Raw genomic sequence first — 22,339 nt, forward strand, 5'->3', positions numbered from 1 at the left:
TTCTTAGTAATATTTGGTAATATGATTCAGTTTAACACTCACATATGCGCCCAGCTACCAAACTGGGGCAGAAAATTTTCTTTGTTTTGTCTATTTTTGTTGAAATTAGGAACCCACCTGGAGAATAAGGGAATACAATTCAAGTTCAGTAATCAGGCGCCCACCTGGAGAGCAAGGGAATACAGTTCAAGTTCAGCAATCAGGCGCCCACCTGGAGAGCAAGGGAATACAATTCAAGTTTCAACAATCAGGCGCCCACCTGGAGAGCAAGGGAGTACAGTTCAAGTTTCAGCTTTCAAGTTCTTATTGATATTTGGTAACATGATTCAGTTTACACTCACATATGTGCCCAACTACCAAACTGGGGCCGAAATTTTTCTTTGTTTTTGTCTATTTTGTTGAAATCAGGAGCCCACCTGAAGAGCAAGGGAATACAATTCTAGTTTTGGCAATCAGGCGCCTACCTGGAGGGCAAGGAAATACAATTCCAATTTTGGCAATCAGGCGCCCACCTGGAGAGCAAGGGAATACAATTCAAGTTTTGGCAATCAGGCGCCACCTGGAGAGCAAGAGAATACAATTCAAGTTTTAGCAATCAGACGCCCACCTGGAGAGCAAGGGAATACAATTCAAGTATTGGTAATTAGGAGCCCACCTAAAGAACGAAGGGAAGCAGTTCAAGTTTCGAGAAAAAGCAGTGCAAGTATTGGCAATCAGGAGCCCACCTGGAGAACGAAGGGAAGCAACAAGGTTCAAAGGAGTTCAGCAATCAGGAACCCACCTGAAAAACGAAGGGAAGCAGTTCAAGTTTCGAGAAAAAGCAGCGCAAGTGTTGGTAATTAGGAGCCCACCTAGAGAACGAAGGGAAGCAGCAAGGTTCAAAGGAAGACAACAATCAGAAGCCCACTTGAAGAACAAAGGGAAAGCATCTCAGGATGTAATTCAAGTCAGCAACAAAGGAATCTCACTCAGAGAGTACAAGTCAGCAGGGCAGCAGAAACTGCAAGTTCAAGTTTGAAGATATAGATAAGATTCTTGTAATTCGTATATCATAGTTTAGTCTGGTTTCTTTTATTTTGTCACGATGTAATAAGGAGTTCAGTAAGCAGAAATAGCAGCAAAATTACAGCTCTTCGGTAGTACCAGCTACCAAAACTTCTTGAACTACACGCGACCTGATTCCCCTATAACCCGAAATATGTAGGTTGTCCAAAACCAAGACTCGGTTGCACCCTTTCTCTTTTTTCTTATCCTTATTTCTTCCTTTTTGAATAAAAATTAGTCACATGACCCACCTTATCTTTACTTGAAAATTCTTCATGTTTCCAAGCAAAGAGGGGCAGCTGTGAGCACCTAATTTTTGACAATATTTAATTTTTTATCACTTCTTCTATGTAAATATTTTAGTGGTTTTAACCTACAATTTTTAGCTTTGTTATACTTTTTTATTATAGAGTAAAAATACAAAATTTTAAAAGGTGAATTATTACTATTAATATTATTTTATTTTTATTTTAAAATAATAAAAACAATCCGAAAAATTTTTTTTTTTTAATTTTCAGGAGTGATTTAAAAAATAAGAAGAAGGAAAGTATTGAATAAAAAAAAACAAAAGTAAAAGTAGGTGGAATTCTCTTTTAAAAAGTAAAAGAAAGTAGAAAATTAAAAAAATAAAAGTAAAGTTTTGTGGAAATTTTTAAAAAAATAAAAAGTAAAAGAAAGTTGGAATTAAAAAAAAATATAAAGGTATCTGAAAATTAAAAAATTTAAAGTAAAAGAAAGTAGCATTTTTAAAAGAAAAGCAAAAGAAAGTGGATTATTTTTTAAAGAAAAGTTAAATAAGTGGAATTCTCTTTTAAAAAGTAAAAAAAGTGAGATTTTTAAATAAGATAAAAGTAATTAAAGTTGGAATTTAAAAAATAAAAGTAAAGAAATGTGGGATTTATTTTTATAAAAAATAATAAAAGCAATTTGTAAGTGGGATTTCTTTTAATTAAAAAATAATAAAATATTTTTTAAAAAAAAATCTGAAAAATCTCGAAAATTTTGCTATAAATAGAAGAGAAAATTTGAGAAGAAAAAAAAAAGAAGAAGAGAGGGGGAGGAGAGAAATTTAGGTTGAATGTTTTCATTAAATATTTCTTTCAACATTTCGGGCCTTGAATCTTGGGTTTGAAGAAGAGTTGATAGAGATTTTGTTGTTGCTGCTGTATTGACTCTACAACTTTCAGATTTTATTCATTTGAATTCACTCTCTTGTAGGTATGCAATTCAAGCTCTTGAGTTAAAAAATGTCGGAGCATCTTTATTGAAGTAAAAGTAAATTGATTTGGTTCTTTTGATAAAGTTTCTTTCGTATTGGATCTGTTCGCATGAATGATGTTTCTTTGATTGAGTGAATTGAGATTTGCAAATGTTAACGTTATTTTAGTATGTTCATGACACTGTCTCGTTTTTTTTTTCTTTATTTTATTTTTCTTGACTCATGACTTGTAACTAGCAGGTATTGTTTTGTTTATATTTAGATTTCAAGATCATGTAGCACCATGTTCATATTTTGAAATTTAGAACAATTTGTCAACGTTAAGATGTAAAAAAAATAGATTGCGTTAGTGGAATGATCTAATCTTCAATTTATGTTATTGGCTGCATATTTTCTTAAATTAACCATGTGAAGATTCAACTTCTTCTTCTTCAAAATGGTACTGTAGAAGTTATAGTGGTGATACTACAACTTTCTCTTTAGCATAGTGTTAAATAAATTAATTACTTTACGTGTTCTTTGTTATAATCAAGTTTAAAATGCATTTTTGTATGTCCATGTTTGTTTTGTTCCTTCTGGTTCATCCGAATAGTTCTCAGCATGATTTCTTTTTCTTTTTGTGCTCATATGGTCATTTAAGATTCATTATTTTGCTATAAAATTTTGTTAGTTTCTTTCTAGAATTTGAAATCGAAAGTCGGTCTTTTGAAGATGATATGGAGATGAACCCAAAGCTGGCACCTGTCTTTTGTTATTTTCACATAAATGCCAACTCTACCTTTCTGAATTGTAGTATGCTATAACAAAAGGCTCCAGTGATATACATGTAGCTAACTCATTTCTTTAGGTCTTTTGTACTTATCAATTATACTACTCCATCCACAATAAAACCTCAAAACGCATGACCCTCATTTAATTAATTTTAAATTTATAGAATTCGAGGCATACTATTTAGCGTATTTTCTATGGCCCTCGCAAAGTTGAAAAATGTGTAGTTGCTTTAGGCGCGTAATTTAAAATTACCTTCCTAAACTCGGGTGTGCATTTCATGTGATCCAAATCCAAATCCGAACAACGTTAAATAAAATGTGTCGTGGACCGCGGGTGCATTTATGTGACGTGGTTCAAGACATATTTTAAATGACGTTGCAATCTTCCTAAAAAATGAATAAGAGCGGTTAATAAGTTAAAATTTAACCATAGGCTAAAACATGTATTAAAATCAGATAATAGGCCAATTATAACAGTTGAGCGACCGTGCTAGAACCACTGAACCGGGGAATGCCTAACACCTTCTCCCGGGTTAACAGAATTCCTTACCCGGATTTCTGTGTTCGCGAACTGTAAAACAGAGTCAATCTTTTCCTCGATTCAGGATTTGAACCGGTGACTTGGGACACCGTAAATTATCCCAAGTGGCAACTCTGAATTTTTAATAATAAATGAATCCCATTTCGTTGTCACTTTAAGTTGAAAAAAACTCTCTTATACCCTTTCCGGGGTGTAGGAAAAAAAGAGGTGTGACAACTGAAATACCATATCTTAGTAGAATTAGGGCATTAATGAACCTTGCTAATAATTCTAGACCAGATATAGCTTTTTCTGTAAGCTTGTTAGCAAGATTTAATTCTTCCCCACACAAAGACACTAGAATGGTGTTAAGCATCTATTCAGATATCTACGAGGGACTACTAATATGGGAGTATTTTATTCAAATGGATCTAGGTCAAAACTGATTGGTTATGCAGATGCAGGATATTTGTTTGACCCAAATAAAGGTCGATCTCAACAGTCTATTTATTTACATGTGGAGGTACTGCCATATCATGGCATTCAACAAACAAACTATGATTGCTACTTCTTCAAATCATGCAGAGATAATAGCCAGTCATAAAGCGAGTCGAGAGTGCATTTGGTTAAGATCAATAACTCAACATATCCAGGAGATATGTGGTCTTTCATGGGGAAAGGATATCCCAATACATTATATGAAGACAATGCTACATTAATAACTCAACTAAAAGGGAGATATATTAACGGGGATAGAACAAAACATATTTCATCAAAATTCTTTTTCACGCACAGTATTCAAAAGAATGGTGAATTAGAATTCAACAAATTCGTTCAAGTGATAATTTGACAGATTTGTTCACTAAGGCATTGCCAACATCAACATTTGAGAAGTTAAGATACAAGATTGGAATGCGCTGTCTCCAATATATCAAATAAGGTTTTTATCAGGGGGAGAAATACGCGTTGTACTCTTTTTTCCTTAACCAAGGTTTTGTCCCATTTGGATTTTCCTGGTAAGGTTTTTAATGAGGCAACTCTTAATGCGTATTACAAGATATGTGTACTCTTTTTCCTTCACTAAGATTTTTCCACTGGATTTTCTTAGTAAGGTTTTAACGATGCACATTATCTGTTAGTGGACATCCAAGGGGGAGTGTTATAAATCCTGCAAATGGATCCATCCACTTGCAACGATGGATGTCTTCCATAACAGGTTTTGGATTGGTTATGTATCCATAACATGTTTTGGATTGGTTATGTATCCATAACAAGTTTTAGATTGGTTATGTATTCATAACATGTTTTGGATTGGTTTTGTAACAACGAAATAGTTCTATAAATAGGTTCACTAATGAACTTATTTTCCACACTCTAAAACAAAGGAATAAATTTTCTCTTCTAATGTTATCATTCTCTTCTATTATTAGTTCTAGTTAATTACATGGTTATTGCTATATTTCTTTTATTTTATAACATGGACTATACTTCCCCTAGAAACCTGTTAAAATAGTTGATATAATATTATCTTACATGGATTGTTGATGCGACAGCCATTTCTTAAGATACAATTAGATTAATTAGATTTCTATAAACCTAATCTTTTTCAAAATATTTTAGATATACTTATTGGAATCAACCGAATATTCTACTAGTTTAATTTGCCGGTAGGTTTAGTACCCACCGGCTTGTCCTACTGACCTTTGTTTATTCCTTTTGAAAGGTTCTTTCAATTTGGAAGTCATTTTTTAATTACAAATTCGGTAAGACAGAGAAGCTTCGCAGTCCTACCTCCCATTCTAAAACAAGACAGGTAATTTTTAATAAAAAAAAAAAAATGCATTTGGTCAATCGTCCAATTTTCTTGAATACTCAAAAAGATGGACCATCAACTCTGTTATTTTAATATTTATTTTTTTCCATATCGAGTTGTCAATAAAATTTTAATCAGACGACAAACAATAAGGGATCTTAGGATATATTAGAAAAAATTATATATATATTAACTTTGGTATTATTAATCTTTTGTTTAGTAGTATTTTTTAATTTATATATAACTAATACAATTATATTCTTATACATAACAAATCATGTCATTAGCAATATCATGAGTTTTAATACATCGATAAACATGTATAAAAATAAAATTATCCTTTCAAAACCTTTTCCAAATTCTTTCCAAAAAATGCGAGAGTATTTTTGTAAACAAATATAGTAATTTTTATGCAATGCATGTTATCTTTAATATGCCATTATTAACCAACTATTACTAATACGCTATATTCAGTATTATTTTTATATTCCTATCAAACGAGGTCACAAAATTTCTGACCTTCAAAATTAATGCGTTGACCCTTTTATTTAAATCCGAAATAAAAAGAAAGAGGAAGGAAATGGATGCCAATATTTGTCTAATCTTCTTTTTTTCTTCCTAAATCCTCCTGAATCTTTTCATCCAGAAGTAGTACTAAGTTAGTACTGTATTTCATTAGCTTTTCGTTGTTCCTTTTATTTTTGGGTTGTTTCTCATGTATCTTTATCTTTTATAGCAGAAAAAGGGAACTGAAAGAAAAATAAGATACAATTGCATCCACACAAAACAGTCAAATAACAGCCAAACACAAGCCCACACGTAAATCCTAAGAACCAAAGATACAGCTATCATGGCACTTCAATTATTATTATTATTATTATTATTATTTTTTAACATACTAGTAATACTTTAATTGATTGCATATTTCACCATTTCCCACATATGAGTAACTAATTACATTTTCATATTCGCCCTTCTTTTTCATTCATTGCTTCGGTTGTCAGATTCCATTTTACAGTGCAAAATAATACTAACAATCACGAAATCATAACATATTGATTGTATCTCACGTTTTTGCCCCCCTTTCACGGGTTCTTTGCCTTTTCTTCATCATTTTCCTTTCGGTCACTTTCTTCTACACCCCATTTCGCAACAAATCTTTCTCCAAATACTCTTTTTTTATTTGGCATTCTTATCCGTTTTTCCCCCCCTGGGTTTTCTGTAATGTGGTGGGCTGCATGCTGTTGATTTCTGAAATCTGCATATTTTCGCGGGGTAAGAAGCAATGTGTGTGTTTGTTTTTAATTTTGATCTACAAGCTTTTATATGTATATTGCTTATGTATCTTTGCTTTATTTTTCTGGGTATTGATCTGACCTTTGCATTATTCAAGATTTGACCTTTGATTTGGCAGCATCTAGTGGTCATAAAAACACAATCTTTAAAATGGGGTCCGTGAATATAGCAACTAGTGCCGTTGTTTTTTGACCAGGGAAGGGGGTGGGGAGGTTTTGTGTGGAAAGAAGGTTAAATTACTTTGCTATTAATTCACTGTCCATAATGTCATAATGCTGTGGTTTGGGTTATTTAGGTACAATTTGTTCTCTATTTATCTGAAGGTTTCTTTGAGCTGGAATTTCTAGTGATTTTAGTGGTATGATAGTTTGCAGGACTACTTGTTGTTTTTGAGTTAGTATTACCAAGTGGCTTAGGAGTCTTCGCAGACAAGTAATTTTAAGTTGTGCATGATCCTTACCATGAGCTCTTTTACTTCCAGTAAGGGGTCAAAAAGATCGAGTCAAGTTGGATCATGATTGTAAATTGTGATTTTGGAGGCTCGGGCCCTCCAACAGTTTAGGAGGCAAAAAAAGGAGGGAATATAAGGCAAAGTATAGTAAATGATGTTTGTTGCTTATATTTGAGTTTGTCATTAGTTTAGTTGAAATCCATTTGGGATACTGCCTGTATGTGGTTTGATCTGTAAGATATTTGCAGTTACTCATTTTATTTGAAAGATTTTGAAAGTTTCACTCCAAGTCTTTTTCACAACGCACATCCAATACATTTATTATGCTCAAACTCCTCACTAAACTGATATTTATAATGCTCATACTATATCAAATAACTCTGCAGGCTGATAGATATATTGCTAAATTTTCCATTTCAGGAAGCTGGGGGATGTATTTGCAGTGTACATGTGTAGGTGATGTTCATTTTATAATCGGAGATAGTAGTTAAAAAGAGAGCTAAAGACATGGCAACTGCAATGGGTAGAAAGGCAGCTCCTGCACGGAATATAGTTGCATTTAGATCTTATCAGAGTCGGGCTGAGACATTGGTTAAAACTTATTTGTTAGCAGATCCTTTTATACCTTACACTTCCGTCTTTGCTGGCATATTTGCTTGCAAAATGGTAATGTTTATCGATCATATATCTTTTATCTTTCTTGTGACTATTGAAGAAAGGACTTCCCTTTTTTGATTCAAAGCTGACACATATTTGATGAAGAAACTTTACATGTTCTTGATCTTCTTTGTCACAGTAGTGATGAAACATACAAAAGAAAAAGAAAGAAAATGTAAAGATTTGGAGAAAATTATAATATTTCTAATTGGTTTTTCAGAAAATAATAGAAGTATAGAGCATGTCCTACATAAGTTACTTTCATTTGCTGCACAATTTTTCCCCTGTACTTTCATTCCTTGTAAAACTGTTTTGGCTCTTCACAGGTCTATGATCTATGTCAGCTGATCAGCAGTTTTTACTTCAGGACGTACACTACCCTAACAAAAATTCAAAGGATTGAGTGGAACAACCGGTAAATATTCTATCTTTATACTTCCCAAGGTTTTATTAATTCACTACTCATGTTTGTGAGACTTATTTTTCTGCAGTGGCATGTCAACAGTCCATGCCATTTTCATATCTGCTGTGTCCACGTATTTTGCCTTCTGGTCCAATCTTTTCTCCGATCACAATCCTGATGGCCTTTTAATCACCAGAAGTTCACCGCTATCAACTTTTACGTTAGGGGTAAGTAATCTTCAACTGTATATGCTGAGTATTGTCTTGTTATACCCCTTCCCCTTTTGGGTTTCCTTGAAAGGTCTTGATTCAGGCATTCAAAATCCAGTGACGTATCTCTCTGGTTGTAGAAAAAAGATGACTCTGGTATTGATCCTTGTAATGCTAATGTAGATGGAACTTCAATTATAAATAATTAATTATGTAATAGCTGAATTCACCTCTATGTATGCTTCTTAACTAGAAAAAGTTAGGGCTCAGTTTTTCTTTGGCAAAAACGTTATTGGTTTGTTGTTTCCTGTATGGACCTATTACTCTTAGGGGAAAACAATTGAGCTTTGGGTTTAAAGGGATTCAAATTTACACTTTGCACGGGGTAGAATCCCTTTGGTGCCAGCTAAGCTAAGGCTTGTTTTCTTATGTGTCTTTTATGTTCTTCTTTTGTTTCTTTTTCCCTTGCCTTTTTTTGTGGGCAAACCAGGAGGTGAGGGTGCAGTGGTAGAGCCTTGATGCATGTTATTTGAAATATGGCGACATTTCCTTTTAAGACTGTTCTCTGATTTCAACTCGAATAACTTTCCTTGCATCAACTATTTGATACTGAAATATTAACCAAAGAAAAAAACCCAATTATACGGACTAAAATCATCTTTTGAGTTGAACATATTAAAATTCTTAGCAATATCCCAATTCTGAAGACCCGCATTGTTATATAGACATTTGCTGAGTCTCATATTTGGACCGCAATCCCCGTGGCCAGGGGCAGTTAGGGGGGCGGAAGGGGGTTTGTCCGACCCCCCTTTGTCGGAAAACTGTACTATGTATATAGGGTTAATTTTCTTTTTTATGTATATATATAATATGCTGAATCCCCTTGACACAAGTAAAAAACTTAGATCAATGTATATATATATAATATGCAGAATCCGCTTGACACAAGTAAAAAACTTAGATCAATGGTCAAGGGGTCCAAATTTTGCTAAAAGTTTGCAGGTTTAATTCCCATTGAGCACAGTTCTTATCCTTTTAAATTTTTGAATCCCCTTCACAAATATCCTGTCTCCACCACTGCCTGTGGCCTGGCCTTCCAGGACAGAACACATACATGCACACACCACACACACACACACATATTTCTATATGGACACTTATATTTGGAATTGGGGGACGATATTTGACACTGACTAATTACCTTCGAAATAAGCTTAAAATAGTCTATTATTAACCATCTCAAATTGTCTAGCACTTTTGTTTTTCCCCCCGGGTAAACCAGCCACTTATTGAAGTGAAATAATACATCAATAAATCGGTTATACGATAATATATTAAGATTTATAACCTACATGAAAAGGTTGGTCTCATACATGGATATATTAGATTCACACAGGATTGAGTGAGAAGGGAATAATGAAGATGAAAAACCAGTTTTTGGAGTATCAACACCTTGTGTAATGGGGTGAGGGTTTGAGTTTGGAAGATATGTGGTGTTGCAGAATTGGAATAAAATGGACTTGATAGAGCGAAATGGATGTAGATGATTCATATGATGAACTAAGTAATTCAGAATGAGGCATAGTTGATTTATGCACGGTTTAATTGCATGGTTCGGGATGTTACTTTAAGGAGGTTAGTCAAGATTGAGAAAAAGAGAAGATAAGGAACTATTTTGGAAGCTCTAACTGGTCCGGAGGGAATTCAAGAAGGATGTGATGTTGTTGAGGCCTGAGGGTCAAAGGAATGAAGATGTTGGTGAAATCATATAATTGGAAGATATATCGAGAGAGGAGGAAGGTGTGGAAGAACGTGTATGACACCAAAGCACGTAAGAAGGTTGTAATTTTCACTTTGGTGGACAACGTAATATTGAAGGTGGACAACATAAGGAAGAGGAGGAGAAGAATTGTGGTGATTTAATGCTGCTTGTGTAAGGAAATTGGTGAAAACACCGACCAATTCCTGTTACATTTTATATTCACTACACAGTTGTGGTATTCTGCCAGTTCTCTGTCAATGTTTGCTTGGTTAGCACCAACAACAACAAAAGAAACCATCATGAGCTGGAGGTATCTAAATATCAGCAAAGAGAGACAGTATGAAGAACTATGTTTTAATTTAAGCTAATGAGAGATGAAAGAAATAGGAGATTGTTCTACAGTAGTGCAGGAACAGAAGTAGTATAAGATGAACTTTTTTGCCTTATTTACTTTAATATTTAGAGGAACAGAAGTAGGGGAAAAGGATATCTTTTGTTTCATGTAATTTATTGGTGTGGGTAGAAAATATCAGCATTATAAATGATTAGGACAGATCAAATGAACTGTGGTTGAGTCACTCTCACTTTTTTACATATTGTCCACACCAGCTTGGCATCTCAAGGGATGGACTTTTCTATTTACAACCAGCCCCCCCACCCCACCACCAGCACCACGCACACACACAAAAAAAATATTAAGATAGCCGAGAACTAAAAGTCTTTCCTTTTTCTTAAAATGTTTTCTATAAATACAAAATACAAAAACGTATTGTTTCTTTTGTTTCCTTGTTATCCTATTGCAACAGTTTCCTGAAAGATATATAGCTTCAGCAACAAATAAATCGGTCCAAAAGTTGGTTATTATTTCTTTAAGCTGGTATTATGTCTCTTAGAATTCCATTATGTGGCTCATTAGCTTTATACCATGGTATTTGCACTATATCATTTGGTTTTGTGGATTGGGCTATGTGGTCATGTTGCATTATCTTGCTTAACATGATAGAGTCAATATAGCAGGCATGCTGGTCAGGACTTGCTAACCTAATTAGCTTAGAACTTGATTTACCTTTCTTATTTTCATGTGTCAGTAAGTAAATTAGATGTCAAATTTGTCATCTGGCTATTTTAATCCTCAGCTTGTGACATTGTCAGGTATCAGCTGGGTACTTCCTTTCAGACCTTGGAATGATTTGCTGGTTTTATCCTTCTTTGGGCGGATTAGAGTATGTAAGTATATATTCTCAAGTGGAAGACACTTCACTTAACATAGAAATTATTTTCTTAGTTTTGAACAAGCAATAGTTGTGTTTCCTGAAATCAGCCAGGCAGATATCTCCACCAATCTATCTCATTCATTTTTTCTTTCTTTTTCTTTCTTTTCCCTGTTGCGGTGCATCACAAAGTGGTTATCTGTGTTATGTGGCAAGTGATCCCCTTTGTTCCCTGCTCTCTGATAGGATCTTTCTGTTGCTAGGCTAAATGCTTGAATTTAAGGATAGATGCCATACTGTTTGGATCTTGGGTCTAGGTGTGGAAATGAAAAATAAACATAAATACCTGTAAATACTGTTGAGTGTTAATATTTACGTAATATTAGGTAGATATGAACGTGTTTGTGATACATGCTAGTTTTTTAGCTTGTTGTACAAGTAAGAAACACAAGGAACTTCACTTGATGAAGACTTCAGCATTTGATCTTCAACAACCACTAGAAAAGTTTAAAAAGTTCATACCTTTAAAGTAGATGCTGTGTTGTATGCTGGAAATATTGACCCATAGACAGCCATGGTTGGTTTTTAAACATTTGTACAGTGGAAAGAAAAGTAAAAGGGATCTTTTTATTTTGTTGTTATATGGACTAAATAATATGGTCGTAAGATGGAAGTACTAACCAGATAATTTAATTAAAATCAGACGTGTTGGGTGGTGGGTTACAAAATTTAACGTTTAACCTACCACATCTGTTTCTCAATGAATGCTTCTGCCAATCAGCTTGCAAATCACCAGTAAATTCACAAATTTGATTATGTTTTGGATTCTGGGTACTCCACATTGATTTCCATCTCGAAATATTCTTTTGGAAAAAGTTTAGGAATGACAAATTATTTTGGCAGGGTGTAGTTTCTGTAAAGTGACAAAGGGATGACATTTATCTCCTTGTTCTAATCTTAGGCTCGTTTAACGAGTTCTGGTGCACTTCTAGTGGAAACTGGGAAAAAGATAGAAAAGAAGATTGACCACTCCTTATTGACTTGGTGATTAACAATGTTCAAGAAGTGTTTCATATGTAGGACTTTAGAGGACAATAATTGTTAAGTTACTTGCTGGAGACTTAAGTTGGTAATGGAGAATCTAAATTTAGTCTCGCTGAATGTTTTTGTTGAGAAGACAAATTTCAGGTGCAGTGATGATTAATCACCAAGTTAATTTGTGGACTCGAGATTAAATAGTGAAGTACCTCGGGGAGTATTATGCAAGTTAGATATTGAAAAGGCATATCATATTCTATTAGGAGTTTCTGTTGTATATTAAAGGGGTTTGAAGTGGGGATTGAAAGGAAATGGATTATGGGTTTCTATCTTTTGCTATTCCCTGAATGATGCCTTAATTTTTGTGGGCCATAATGCAGAAACTTATAATATTTGTGTAGAACTTGATTCGGTTTGCAGCCGAATTAGGACTATATACTAACACACAGAAGTCTGAGTTGGTAGAGATGTGAGATTTGCAAAATATTCACACAGGCGAGTATTTTGTGGTTGTAGGACAACAACATCACAGATCATTTATCTGTGATTACCACTCAGAAAAGAACTCAAAAGATTTCTAACAACAGGTAATTGATAATTTTAAGAGGTTGAACAGTTGAAAGAGACATATATGCTTAAAGGGGAAAAAAATACACTATGGAGGTCTATTTTAGATAATATACCTACTTGTATTTGTTTCATATGCCGAGAGTACTGTCGGACAGATCAGAAAAAATGATGAGGGGCTTCTTATGGGAAGGAAAAAAGGGAGAGAAAATGCATTTAGTGGATTGGAGGTAAATAATATTTACCAGTTTGCAGTGACCAATTCAATGTAGTTCTGATGTATAATGCAGCTTATGGCAACTAGTTTTCCCTGGACTTTTCCGTTTTGATTGGAACTGAAAAACAGTCATGTCTTGTGTTTCGTTAGTATAATTGGAAGAGTGGCCATTAAATCTCTGGAAATACGATGTGCAGATTTATGTGTAGTATGTCAAATTTTAACTGTTGGATTTCAGGTTGTCCATCATTCTCTTTCAGCAATTGCTGTAGCATACTCCATGTACTCTGGAGAAGGACAGCTTTATACATTCATGGTACTGATATCTGAGGTGACAACACCAGAGATCAACATGAGATGGTAGGTGCTAAGAAGAAGACATGTTGGTGAAGTTCGGCAGCATCCATGTTGCAGCACCCTATGAACTTATGTCTCTTTATGGCTTTCTTTCAGGTTTCTTGATACAGCTGGACTGAAAAGATCTAGTGCATATCTGATTAATGGCGTGGTGATATTTTTTGCATGGCTGGTAAGTGATGTCTTCAATTCTTCATGTGGTAGATACAATGTCATTTTACATGAAGGATTTGTAGCATGGTTTGTTACGTGGATGTAGGAACGGGTATTATCTGGGGTACACTATTTTTAGCAGGTTTTGTTATATGCTGAAGAATCCGCCTCATGTACCCTGAATCATGTCATAACCGTTTAACATGGGTATGTCAAAGCAAATGAAGAGTCCATTTAACATAAGCTGCATGACATATAGAAGGGACCGTTACACTTTGCAGTGCATTGCTACCCCTCTCTCATCCAAAATTTTCTATTCTAGATAAGAGTGGGGAGGCGGTGAGGAATAGAGGTGATTTGTAGTGACTTGGAATGATTGCTCCTTATCATTGACACATGCCATGATTCCATTGTCTTTGAGACATTTAACCATTTCATTGATTCCTATTTAGTATTTGCTAACTGAATTCTGTTACTAAATGCAGGTTGCAAGAATTTTGCTGTTCATTTACATGTTTTACCATGTTTATTTGCACTATGATCAGGTGATTCTTTGTTTATCGCCAACTCTCTCTCTCTCTCTCTCAACAAGGTCTTAACTTTTTCTTCCTGAGGAATTCGGCTATTCTGAAATATGTTTTACTAACCCTCTTTAAATGCCCAAAGAAATTCCCATAATTAAAATCCAACTATTTTGGTTAACTTTATTTGACGGAAAAAGCCATTAAAGTTTTGATCTTAAGAATTTTATGGCCTGAATTGTATGACCAACAATATTATATGAGAGTGAATCCTCTATGATTCAACACATCCTTAAGATGAGTGTCCTAGAAATGCAAATATTAAGATGGATGTGCAATAATACAAGGTTACATAGACGATAAATTGAGAGGTTGCTTGAGATAGTTGGTCATGTCTTACGTGGACCTCCAAATGCGCCGTCCGTGGAAGTGAAACCATGTTGATTGAAGGCGTTGTAAGCGGACGGGGTAGACTAAAATCACATGGAACAGAGTTGTCTGTTGTCTTAAAAGACCTACAATCTCTTGGAACCCAAGCATACTTGGGAAAAGTAAAACATAACGGAAGCAAAAGATTCATATAGGTTATTCCCATTAGCTTGGATGAAGACTTAGACATAATGGTATGCTTACATTATCTCCATCTTTTGGTGGTTTTCTTTTAATCCTTTACATATTTATATGTCTGTCGATTATGTACAGAACTTGTAGGGTTATAAAATCCCAAACTATTTAATATTGGAATGAAATAGGTCCTTATTGAAATGGATAGTTAGGATCCATATGGCTGACATCAATTAGCTTGGAATTGAGGCGTAATTATCGTTAGTTTGAATTAAAATGGCCGTTATTTGCAGTAAAGGATTTTGAAGAAATTGTTCAAAAACACATTATATTCTTAAAAGTATTCTCTAGGCAAGATTCTGTGGTGATTTCCCATATATCCACGAACTTCATTGATATGGATTTTATTATAAGTAAAGCCTCTTCCCTCCGATAACAATATAGTTTTATCATCAAAAAGTCTATCATTGTGATTACTTTTAGAATGCTGTCAATCCTTCACTTATGATGACTATTTGTTACATTACCTTTTCTTTCAGAATACGTGCCTTCCATTTCTATTTTAATGTTGTTTAGTTTTGAACGAATAAATCGTGGGGCTGTAGTTGCACAAAATATAAATTGTAAATACATCATAATGCAAGTTTGTATAACACCTAAGTTTTAAAATTGTTATTATTCAACACTAATAGAAAATAAAATATATGCATAGTTACAAATGCAGATCAACCAAAAACAGCAGTAGACAATCTAATCTTTTATTAACTGAGAAAATTCGAAGTAAAGATATACGGTTTAAACAGTTGATATACTAGTAAAGAGAACTGTATGGATCTATAGAAAATTCACGTGAAGGAGTAAGCTAATGCTTAACCCTGTAATTTTAAGATTGTCTATCTCCCTTGTTGAAATTTTGGCTCAGTGCAAACCATGTTCTTCACTTATAGTTTGTATAGATTACACAGTAGATGAGACAAACCTTTTGCTGGTAAAAGTATGTGCTTACTGCAAAAAAGTTATTGGCTGGTGTGTAATGCTGTTCCTGAAATTGATCAAGGGGTTTTATCACTCTATTATTTCTGACACATGGATCAACATGAATATCTCTGCAATGGTGTACGAGGTTTGGAAATAGAAGAGGGGGTTTGGAAATAGTATACGAGGATCTTCTTTTAATATTCTTTTTCTTTCCCCTCCTTTTTCCTTTCCTTTTGCATACTTCAAGGAGTTTAGGGCAGTATCTGGAATTCCAGAATCTAGCTTCATTTCCTTTCTTTGCCAAGAAGTGCATTCTATTTATCTTCTCTTATTATGTGCTAGTATCAAATGATTTCTAATTTAATTACTAAAAAATTTCTTTTTTTGAAATATGAATAAATAATTGCAGGTCATTCACATGCACATTTTCGGTATTCTTTTGGTTTTTGGAGTCCCCTCAGCTCTTGGTGTGATGAACCTGATGTGGTTCGGCAAAATCATTAAGGGGTTGAAAAAGAATCTTGCAAAAAGGCTGTGACAAGATGTCAGTATGATCAGTTCCCATTGATGCATTTTTCCCACGAACTCCTCTATACTGTACAAATAGGTTATAGGGTAGCTGCAAGGGGAAGAGAGAAGGGTTAAAGACGTCGGAAGAATAGAGGGTTAGTAGAATCAACACATGTAATTGGCTACTGGCAAAGCATGTTCAAGAAGTTCACATGTCCTATATCTGTTTTGAGAAGGAAAGTATAACAATGCAATGAGAAACACCACGGGAAGTAAGTAATACATGAGCCCTGTATATGTGATCTGTTCAAATGATACAGTTGTTTCCATGCGATAAACATGCCAGAGCCAGTATCTCCACTTGCATGTTAGCGTGTTCATATAATATTTGTTGTTTCCTTCAACTTTCATTTACTCGTATACGGGCCATCTTATTTAGTTCCATATTCTACTCCTATTATTTGATTTTATTCTATCTTTGTTTGGCTTCACCTCTTGAAGGCGTGGAAATTTTTTGTCAACTACCAGGATTTTCATTTATTTGTAAAAAGATATAAGTGTTCAAAAGTGAAAGATATGAACTTTGGATTCTCATGTGAGTATTTGCTTAATGTTGCATTGGTCAGAGACTCAAGAGTTTTTGTTTCATAGAAAATGCCTGATAGTACTGCTAACTGTACATACTGATGAAATAAATTATGTTGGAGATAGATTGAAGTTAAAGATGTCCTCATGTTTAGCTAAATATCCATATCTTTAGCTATTGTTATGGTAAGGAAGAATGTGCCAGAATATTGGCATGTTTCCAATTACCTTGAAAAGAGGGAAAGGAAAAGAAATTTGTAAATTTCCCCCTCTGGTTTGGCATGTTAATTTCGGGCATAAAGTTTCTTCCCAATGGAAAGCAAAAGATGCAAGTGTTAGTTTTCCCTCTTTTGCTTCCCTTCTAGTGTAACTTCCAAGACCAAACACTTATATTGGCAGGAATGGACTTGGATTCCACGTTTCAACCATTTTATCTATAATTTGACTTTGTATTTTACATCTAATTTTTTTGAATATAAAACCAAACAAGTATAGTGGATTTACACTAGTGAATGTGGAATACGTAAGGCAAAATCCCTCCATCCAAACAGGTAAGAATGTGGATTTAAGAGGAGATTTCAAAATGGGATTTTTACCTAGCTATACTATATATTAGAAGCTTATTTACCTATGTTCTCTATGTTTTGTAGTTTTTAATAAATATCTAGGTTTTTCTTACAAATTATGTAGGTTGCTCCTTAAAAGGCTCCCACCCCATTATTAGTGCCTTCAATTAAGGGATTCAATTACATTCTTTCTTCTTTTTTCCCTCTCCTCTTCTCTCATTTTTTTTTTACATCAAAATCCCTTAATCTATGCCCAGAATCTCCATCTTCTCTCTTTCCACCATTGGCGACAACTTTATATTATTAAAAAATTGGCAATTGCATCGTTCTTTTGCTGGGAGACTGGACAACACTGAAAATGAAGAAATATTTAGGAATTGTATGATAACTGTATCATAATTGTATTTGAATTGTATAAGATACATCAATGCTTAAAACATAATTATATCATTCTTGTATCACAATTGTATCAATATGGTACATTAGTACCCAAAATAATACCTGATACAATACTAATAAATTAATATATAATTATCATATATTTGTGAAACAAAATGTGAAATTAGTCACGAACTCACAACTGCTCGATCATAAAAATATACAACGAACATACAATTATCATGCATTTGTAAAACAATCCTTTAACAATTATGATACGTATACAATTATAGTACAATCGCGATACATTTCTGAAAAATTGTGATACAATTGTGATCTTCAAGTTTCAATCACAACTCTATACTAAAAATCTAATATAATCGTATTATAATTATATTAGTATTGTATCAAGTATTATGTAGGGTATTGATGTATCATATACAATCACATACAATAAAAACTTTAGAAAGAAAGAAAACAAAATTCAAAACTTACCCACAACTTGATTCTAAAGCAATATTTCGAATTTCGTCTGCATTGTATCAATAAGAAAGAGAGATTTTGGGTGAGTAGTAAGAAAGAGGAAAATTGGGTTTGAAAAGTTTTGGAAAAGGAAAAGAATCGACAATTTTGAGGGGATAACAATGAGTACAAAAAATTAAGAGAGATTTTGGATGATTATCAAGAGAGAGAAAATATTTTTGAAATTCTTGAGAAAAGGAACAGAATCTTAAATGTAGGGGTTATTGGAAATGGGGATAGGTGTCATATTACTGATAGGCTAAATTTAAGGGGTCTTGAATTTTCTTCTTTTTAATGGTTTTGTATATAACTTGTAAATATAGATATATAAAATAATTAATAAGGAACCTAAATAAAGGAGGTAAATATGTTTCTATTATATTATAGCTAGGTAAAAATCCCTTTCAAAATATAAAAACTGTAAAATGACATTTAGATGTCATCTGGAAAAAAATGGGCAGTCTGATGCACAAGACATTCTGTGTTCACACAGGGTTCGAGGAAGGACCACACAAGGGATGTGATGTAGACAACCTATTCTAATACAAACATTAGTGGTTGTTTCATGGCTCGAGCCCATAACTTATAGTTTCTCAAATGAAGTAAAAATAAGGGTGGCAATGAACTTTTATTCGAGTGTTATTCCGTTTTGGGTTTCAACTCAAAAAATTTCTTCGGTATGCAAATACAAAAATTTAAGCTTATGAATTTAACATATATAGACCTAACTCTCCCATCCAAATGAGCTCTATTGAATTTGCAAGACTAGAGCCAGAGGTATGCGAATTTGCGCCAAGGCAAATGAGGTAGCTAAAATCCGTCGAATCTTTCCATGCCCTAACAATATTATAATTTACAGATAACACAAAAAGGTTGTTCTAGATAATTCAATACTAGTTGGCTTTTGGCTGACCTATAGCATATCCAAATAATTATGTTAAATTTTATAATGCAAAGTGACAAAAATCTAATGTATTTTAAAATAGACATGTTCTATCTAGTTAGACAAGAACAAGTGCAGGCAGTTACATACCTTAACTTTGATTCTCCAATTTCCAATAGTTCATGTCATTTTCCAATATCCTAAGTTTACAGCCACCTTTTTATTTAATAAATATTAGGAAGTACAATTCATGGGTTGTATACACCATATTCTTGAAAGTGACTAACTCATTATTTAATCAAAATTAGTATAAAGCAGTCAAATCAGTGGCGTTTTTCTACAAATAGAAAAAGACATGCTGCATAGTTAATAATATTTCCCTCTGATTTCTTTTTTCTTTTTTCTTTTTCAAACTTTATTGAAAAATACTATCTAACCCCTTTCATTTTCAAGTTTTGTGCGTTAGCCCCATGTAGTTAGGTCTTGGGCATTTAGCCCACTTGTTATTCTATAATGTAGACCATTCAGTACGCACATATCAATATCTGAAATAGTTGGGAATGTTGAAATTAAACATGATTTTTTCAAACAAATGCTCATTTATCTTTCAAGTAGAGTGATGAAAGCATGGTTCACCTATTATCATAGAGATTACAACTTCCTTTCCCAATAATTATAACAAATCCAATACACACACTAATACAGGGAGATAATTATATTTTAGAAGAATAAAACTTAATTACACCATTATTTAGGAAATTTGAACTCAAAATTTCAATAAACTTGAGATCGTAACATTCAACTCAAATAAGGTCTCACTGGTTAATATAAAATATTCTATTAGTACTTTGAATATACCTCGGATGGGAAATAAGGAAATAATAATTTCTTACAATAAGGTTTTTCCCCTATAATTTTGTTTTTGTAGCTAGTAAGTTAGGAAGCTAATGACAAAAAATTTCAAACTATAGGTGTGTTAAGTGTTTTTTTTCTTCGAACTGTAGGAGCGTGAAGTGCAAAAGCAGAATTACAAAGGGTATCAAAGCACTTTTTTTTTTTGTTAAAAGAAAGAAAAAGAAGAAGAGATGACGACAAGATGGCGCAGTTTAAGGAATTTAGCGTCATGTCCACATCAGATCAAACTTGCTGCATTATGATCTATCTAGAGGCTGCAGCTGCCATCGTACTTTGATTTAATTATGGCGTCTTTGTTTTCAAATACAACAAAAAAAAATCAACATTGGTAACTTAGTGGCCACTTTCTCTTATTCATAATCATTTGAGAATCATGTCTTCTACTTTTTCGTCATTATATATATAAAATTAAGAATAGCTTCTAAGAGTGAAAACATTAAGTTCTCTGTTCTGCAAAGCGTAAATATTGTTTCAAACTTTTTCTAACTTTATACTTAGAATTAAAGTATAGCATTAATCTGGTGCAAACGCCATATGAAAATATATTTTTGGAGCTACCCGTAGTTGGTAGTAACCCAATTAAAATTTCAAATTTAAAGGTTGAAAATCAGTATGCGCTGATAAAAAACATCAAGCAAAGCGTGAGTCACAAGGTGACTTATCCCATTCATTGTTAGTCTTAATTAATTTATTGTATCTTACCATTTCAACTCCATTTTTATTGACATATGTAAAATCAGAATTTAGTTCATCTAATTTTTTTTATGTAATTATTTATGGCATACGTTTTTATATTGGTCATGTAATAAAGATATGTCTTATCAGCATATTAGAAAGTTGCCATTATACAGTGTCTTCTACAAAATTCTACCGTCTTCTCAACTTGATTTTGAGTCTACCATAAATTTATTCTTGCTTATATATAAGACAATTAAAAAAAAAAATTAAATACAATTATGGAGACAGAGTAAAAAATTGGGTTCTACAAAAAGTGTTTAAACTAAATCCTAAGAAAAAGTAAAATTTTCTTTAAAACTTTCGAATGCAATTCTCATTTTATAATGGTTTAAACTTTTGTATGTAGTTCAGCATAGTCCTAATTACAAGGAAAATTATGAAATTCTATCATGTTTATCCAATTAGTTATGTGTTAGTTATTTATCCATTGATGTCCAAATTTCAATTCCAGAAAAATAGTCAATTTCTTTTATGATTATCTAATTACATGTACTCCTTTAATTACGCTTTCAAGCTTAACCCCACTTATACTGAAATGCCACTTATATTCTCAAATACTTCATTAATACACCCCCTCGTCCCCCCCCCCCCCCCCAAAAAAAATAAAAAAATAACCATAACTATCCAAGAGTCAAATAAATAAATATTGGTTAAGATCTCTTATTATTTTTGTTTTTTGGTTTATCTTAGTAGCACTGTTAGAGCCCTTGACAAAGGAACTATTATTAGTTATCTAATTAATTACGTGAAAATTCAAACGGTAATATAAATACTCCCAAATAAATAAGTTTTATTTTATTTGGATTTAAGCAACTCAAGTCGACTGCTTGGCGTGCAATGGAAATTCAAGTGGACCCAGTATGATAAAAAGCCTGGTATATGTAGACTTAACTTTTGAAAAAAGGCAACGCCAATGAAATGATATATAAGCAACAAACCTGACACAACTTAATTAGTCCAAAGTAGAAAAGCATAATAGTCAAGGCGAAACTATTGGGTAAGGAGCTATTGTAAAATTATCTGTTAACGAGCCAGCTCAGTCCAAGTCTCGCGGGCTTTTAAATTTGGTGGGTTAGGACGGGCCGACCCGCCACATGAACGGGCCTTAAAATGGCCAGCACAACCCATCCCTAAGAGGGCCGCGGGCTAGGGCGGACCGGCCCTTCGATTTTTTTTTAAGAAAAAAGATTTTGTTTTAAATCCTTAAATATTTTTTCGTGACATAATCGATTAATCATGTAAATAACTTCTGTTTGCTTAGAGCGTAAAAAAAGCTTGATATTTGATAATTTTTATCCCACGGGTTGGCCCAGGCCCAGCCTCGGTCAAGCCTCAAGGGCTAGCGGACAGACTTGGCCCGGGCTTATAAGTCTTCGTTTTAAATGGGTTCAAAAAATTCGAGCTCAACCCTACCCAAGTAGCGGACTAGATTGGACTGGCCTTACGGGCTAAGCCCATTTTGACGGCTCTATCTGTTAACCAATTAAATTGT

General features: G+C 33.6%; 1 protein-coding gene across 4 annotated transcripts; it reads left to right on the plus strand.

The window, feature by feature from the left end:
* Positions 1 to 6,281: 6,281 nt before the first annotated feature.
* LOC107809550 (uncharacterized) lies at positions 6,282 to 16,698 on the plus strand. 4 transcript variants are annotated; one of them, XM_016634209.2, is made up of 9 exons: positions 6,282 to 6,641; positions 7,534 to 7,779; positions 8,097 to 8,185; positions 8,262 to 8,400; positions 11,297 to 11,371; positions 13,416 to 13,537; positions 13,631 to 13,706; positions 14,173 to 14,232; positions 16,160 to 16,698. In XM_016634209.2, exons 2-9 carry the CDS (start codon positions 7,621 to 7,623, stop codon positions 16,286 to 16,288), a joined length of 849 nt encoding a protein of 282 aa, XP_016489695.1. In that variant the 5' UTR covers positions 6,282 to 6,641; positions 7,534 to 7,620; the 3' UTR covers positions 16,289 to 16,698. The 4 variants fall into 4 exon arrangements, with proteins under 4 accessions (XP_016489695.1, XP_016489708.1, XP_016489700.1 ...); XM_016634222.2 differs by lacking the exon at positions 6,282 to 6,641 and adding an exon at positions 6,840 to 6,957; XM_016634214.2 differs by lacking the exon at positions 6,282 to 6,641 and adding an exon at positions 6,904 to 7,020.
* The last annotated feature ends 5,641 nt before the right edge of the window (positions 16,699 to 22,339 follow it).

The sequence above is a fragment of the Nicotiana tabacum genome, chromosome 3 (genome assembly GCF_000715075.1).
Source record: "Nicotiana tabacum cultivar K326 chromosome 3, ASM71507v2, whole genome shotgun sequence".
Lineage (NCBI taxonomy): Eukaryota > Viridiplantae > Streptophyta > Magnoliopsida > Solanales > Solanaceae > Nicotiana > Nicotiana tabacum.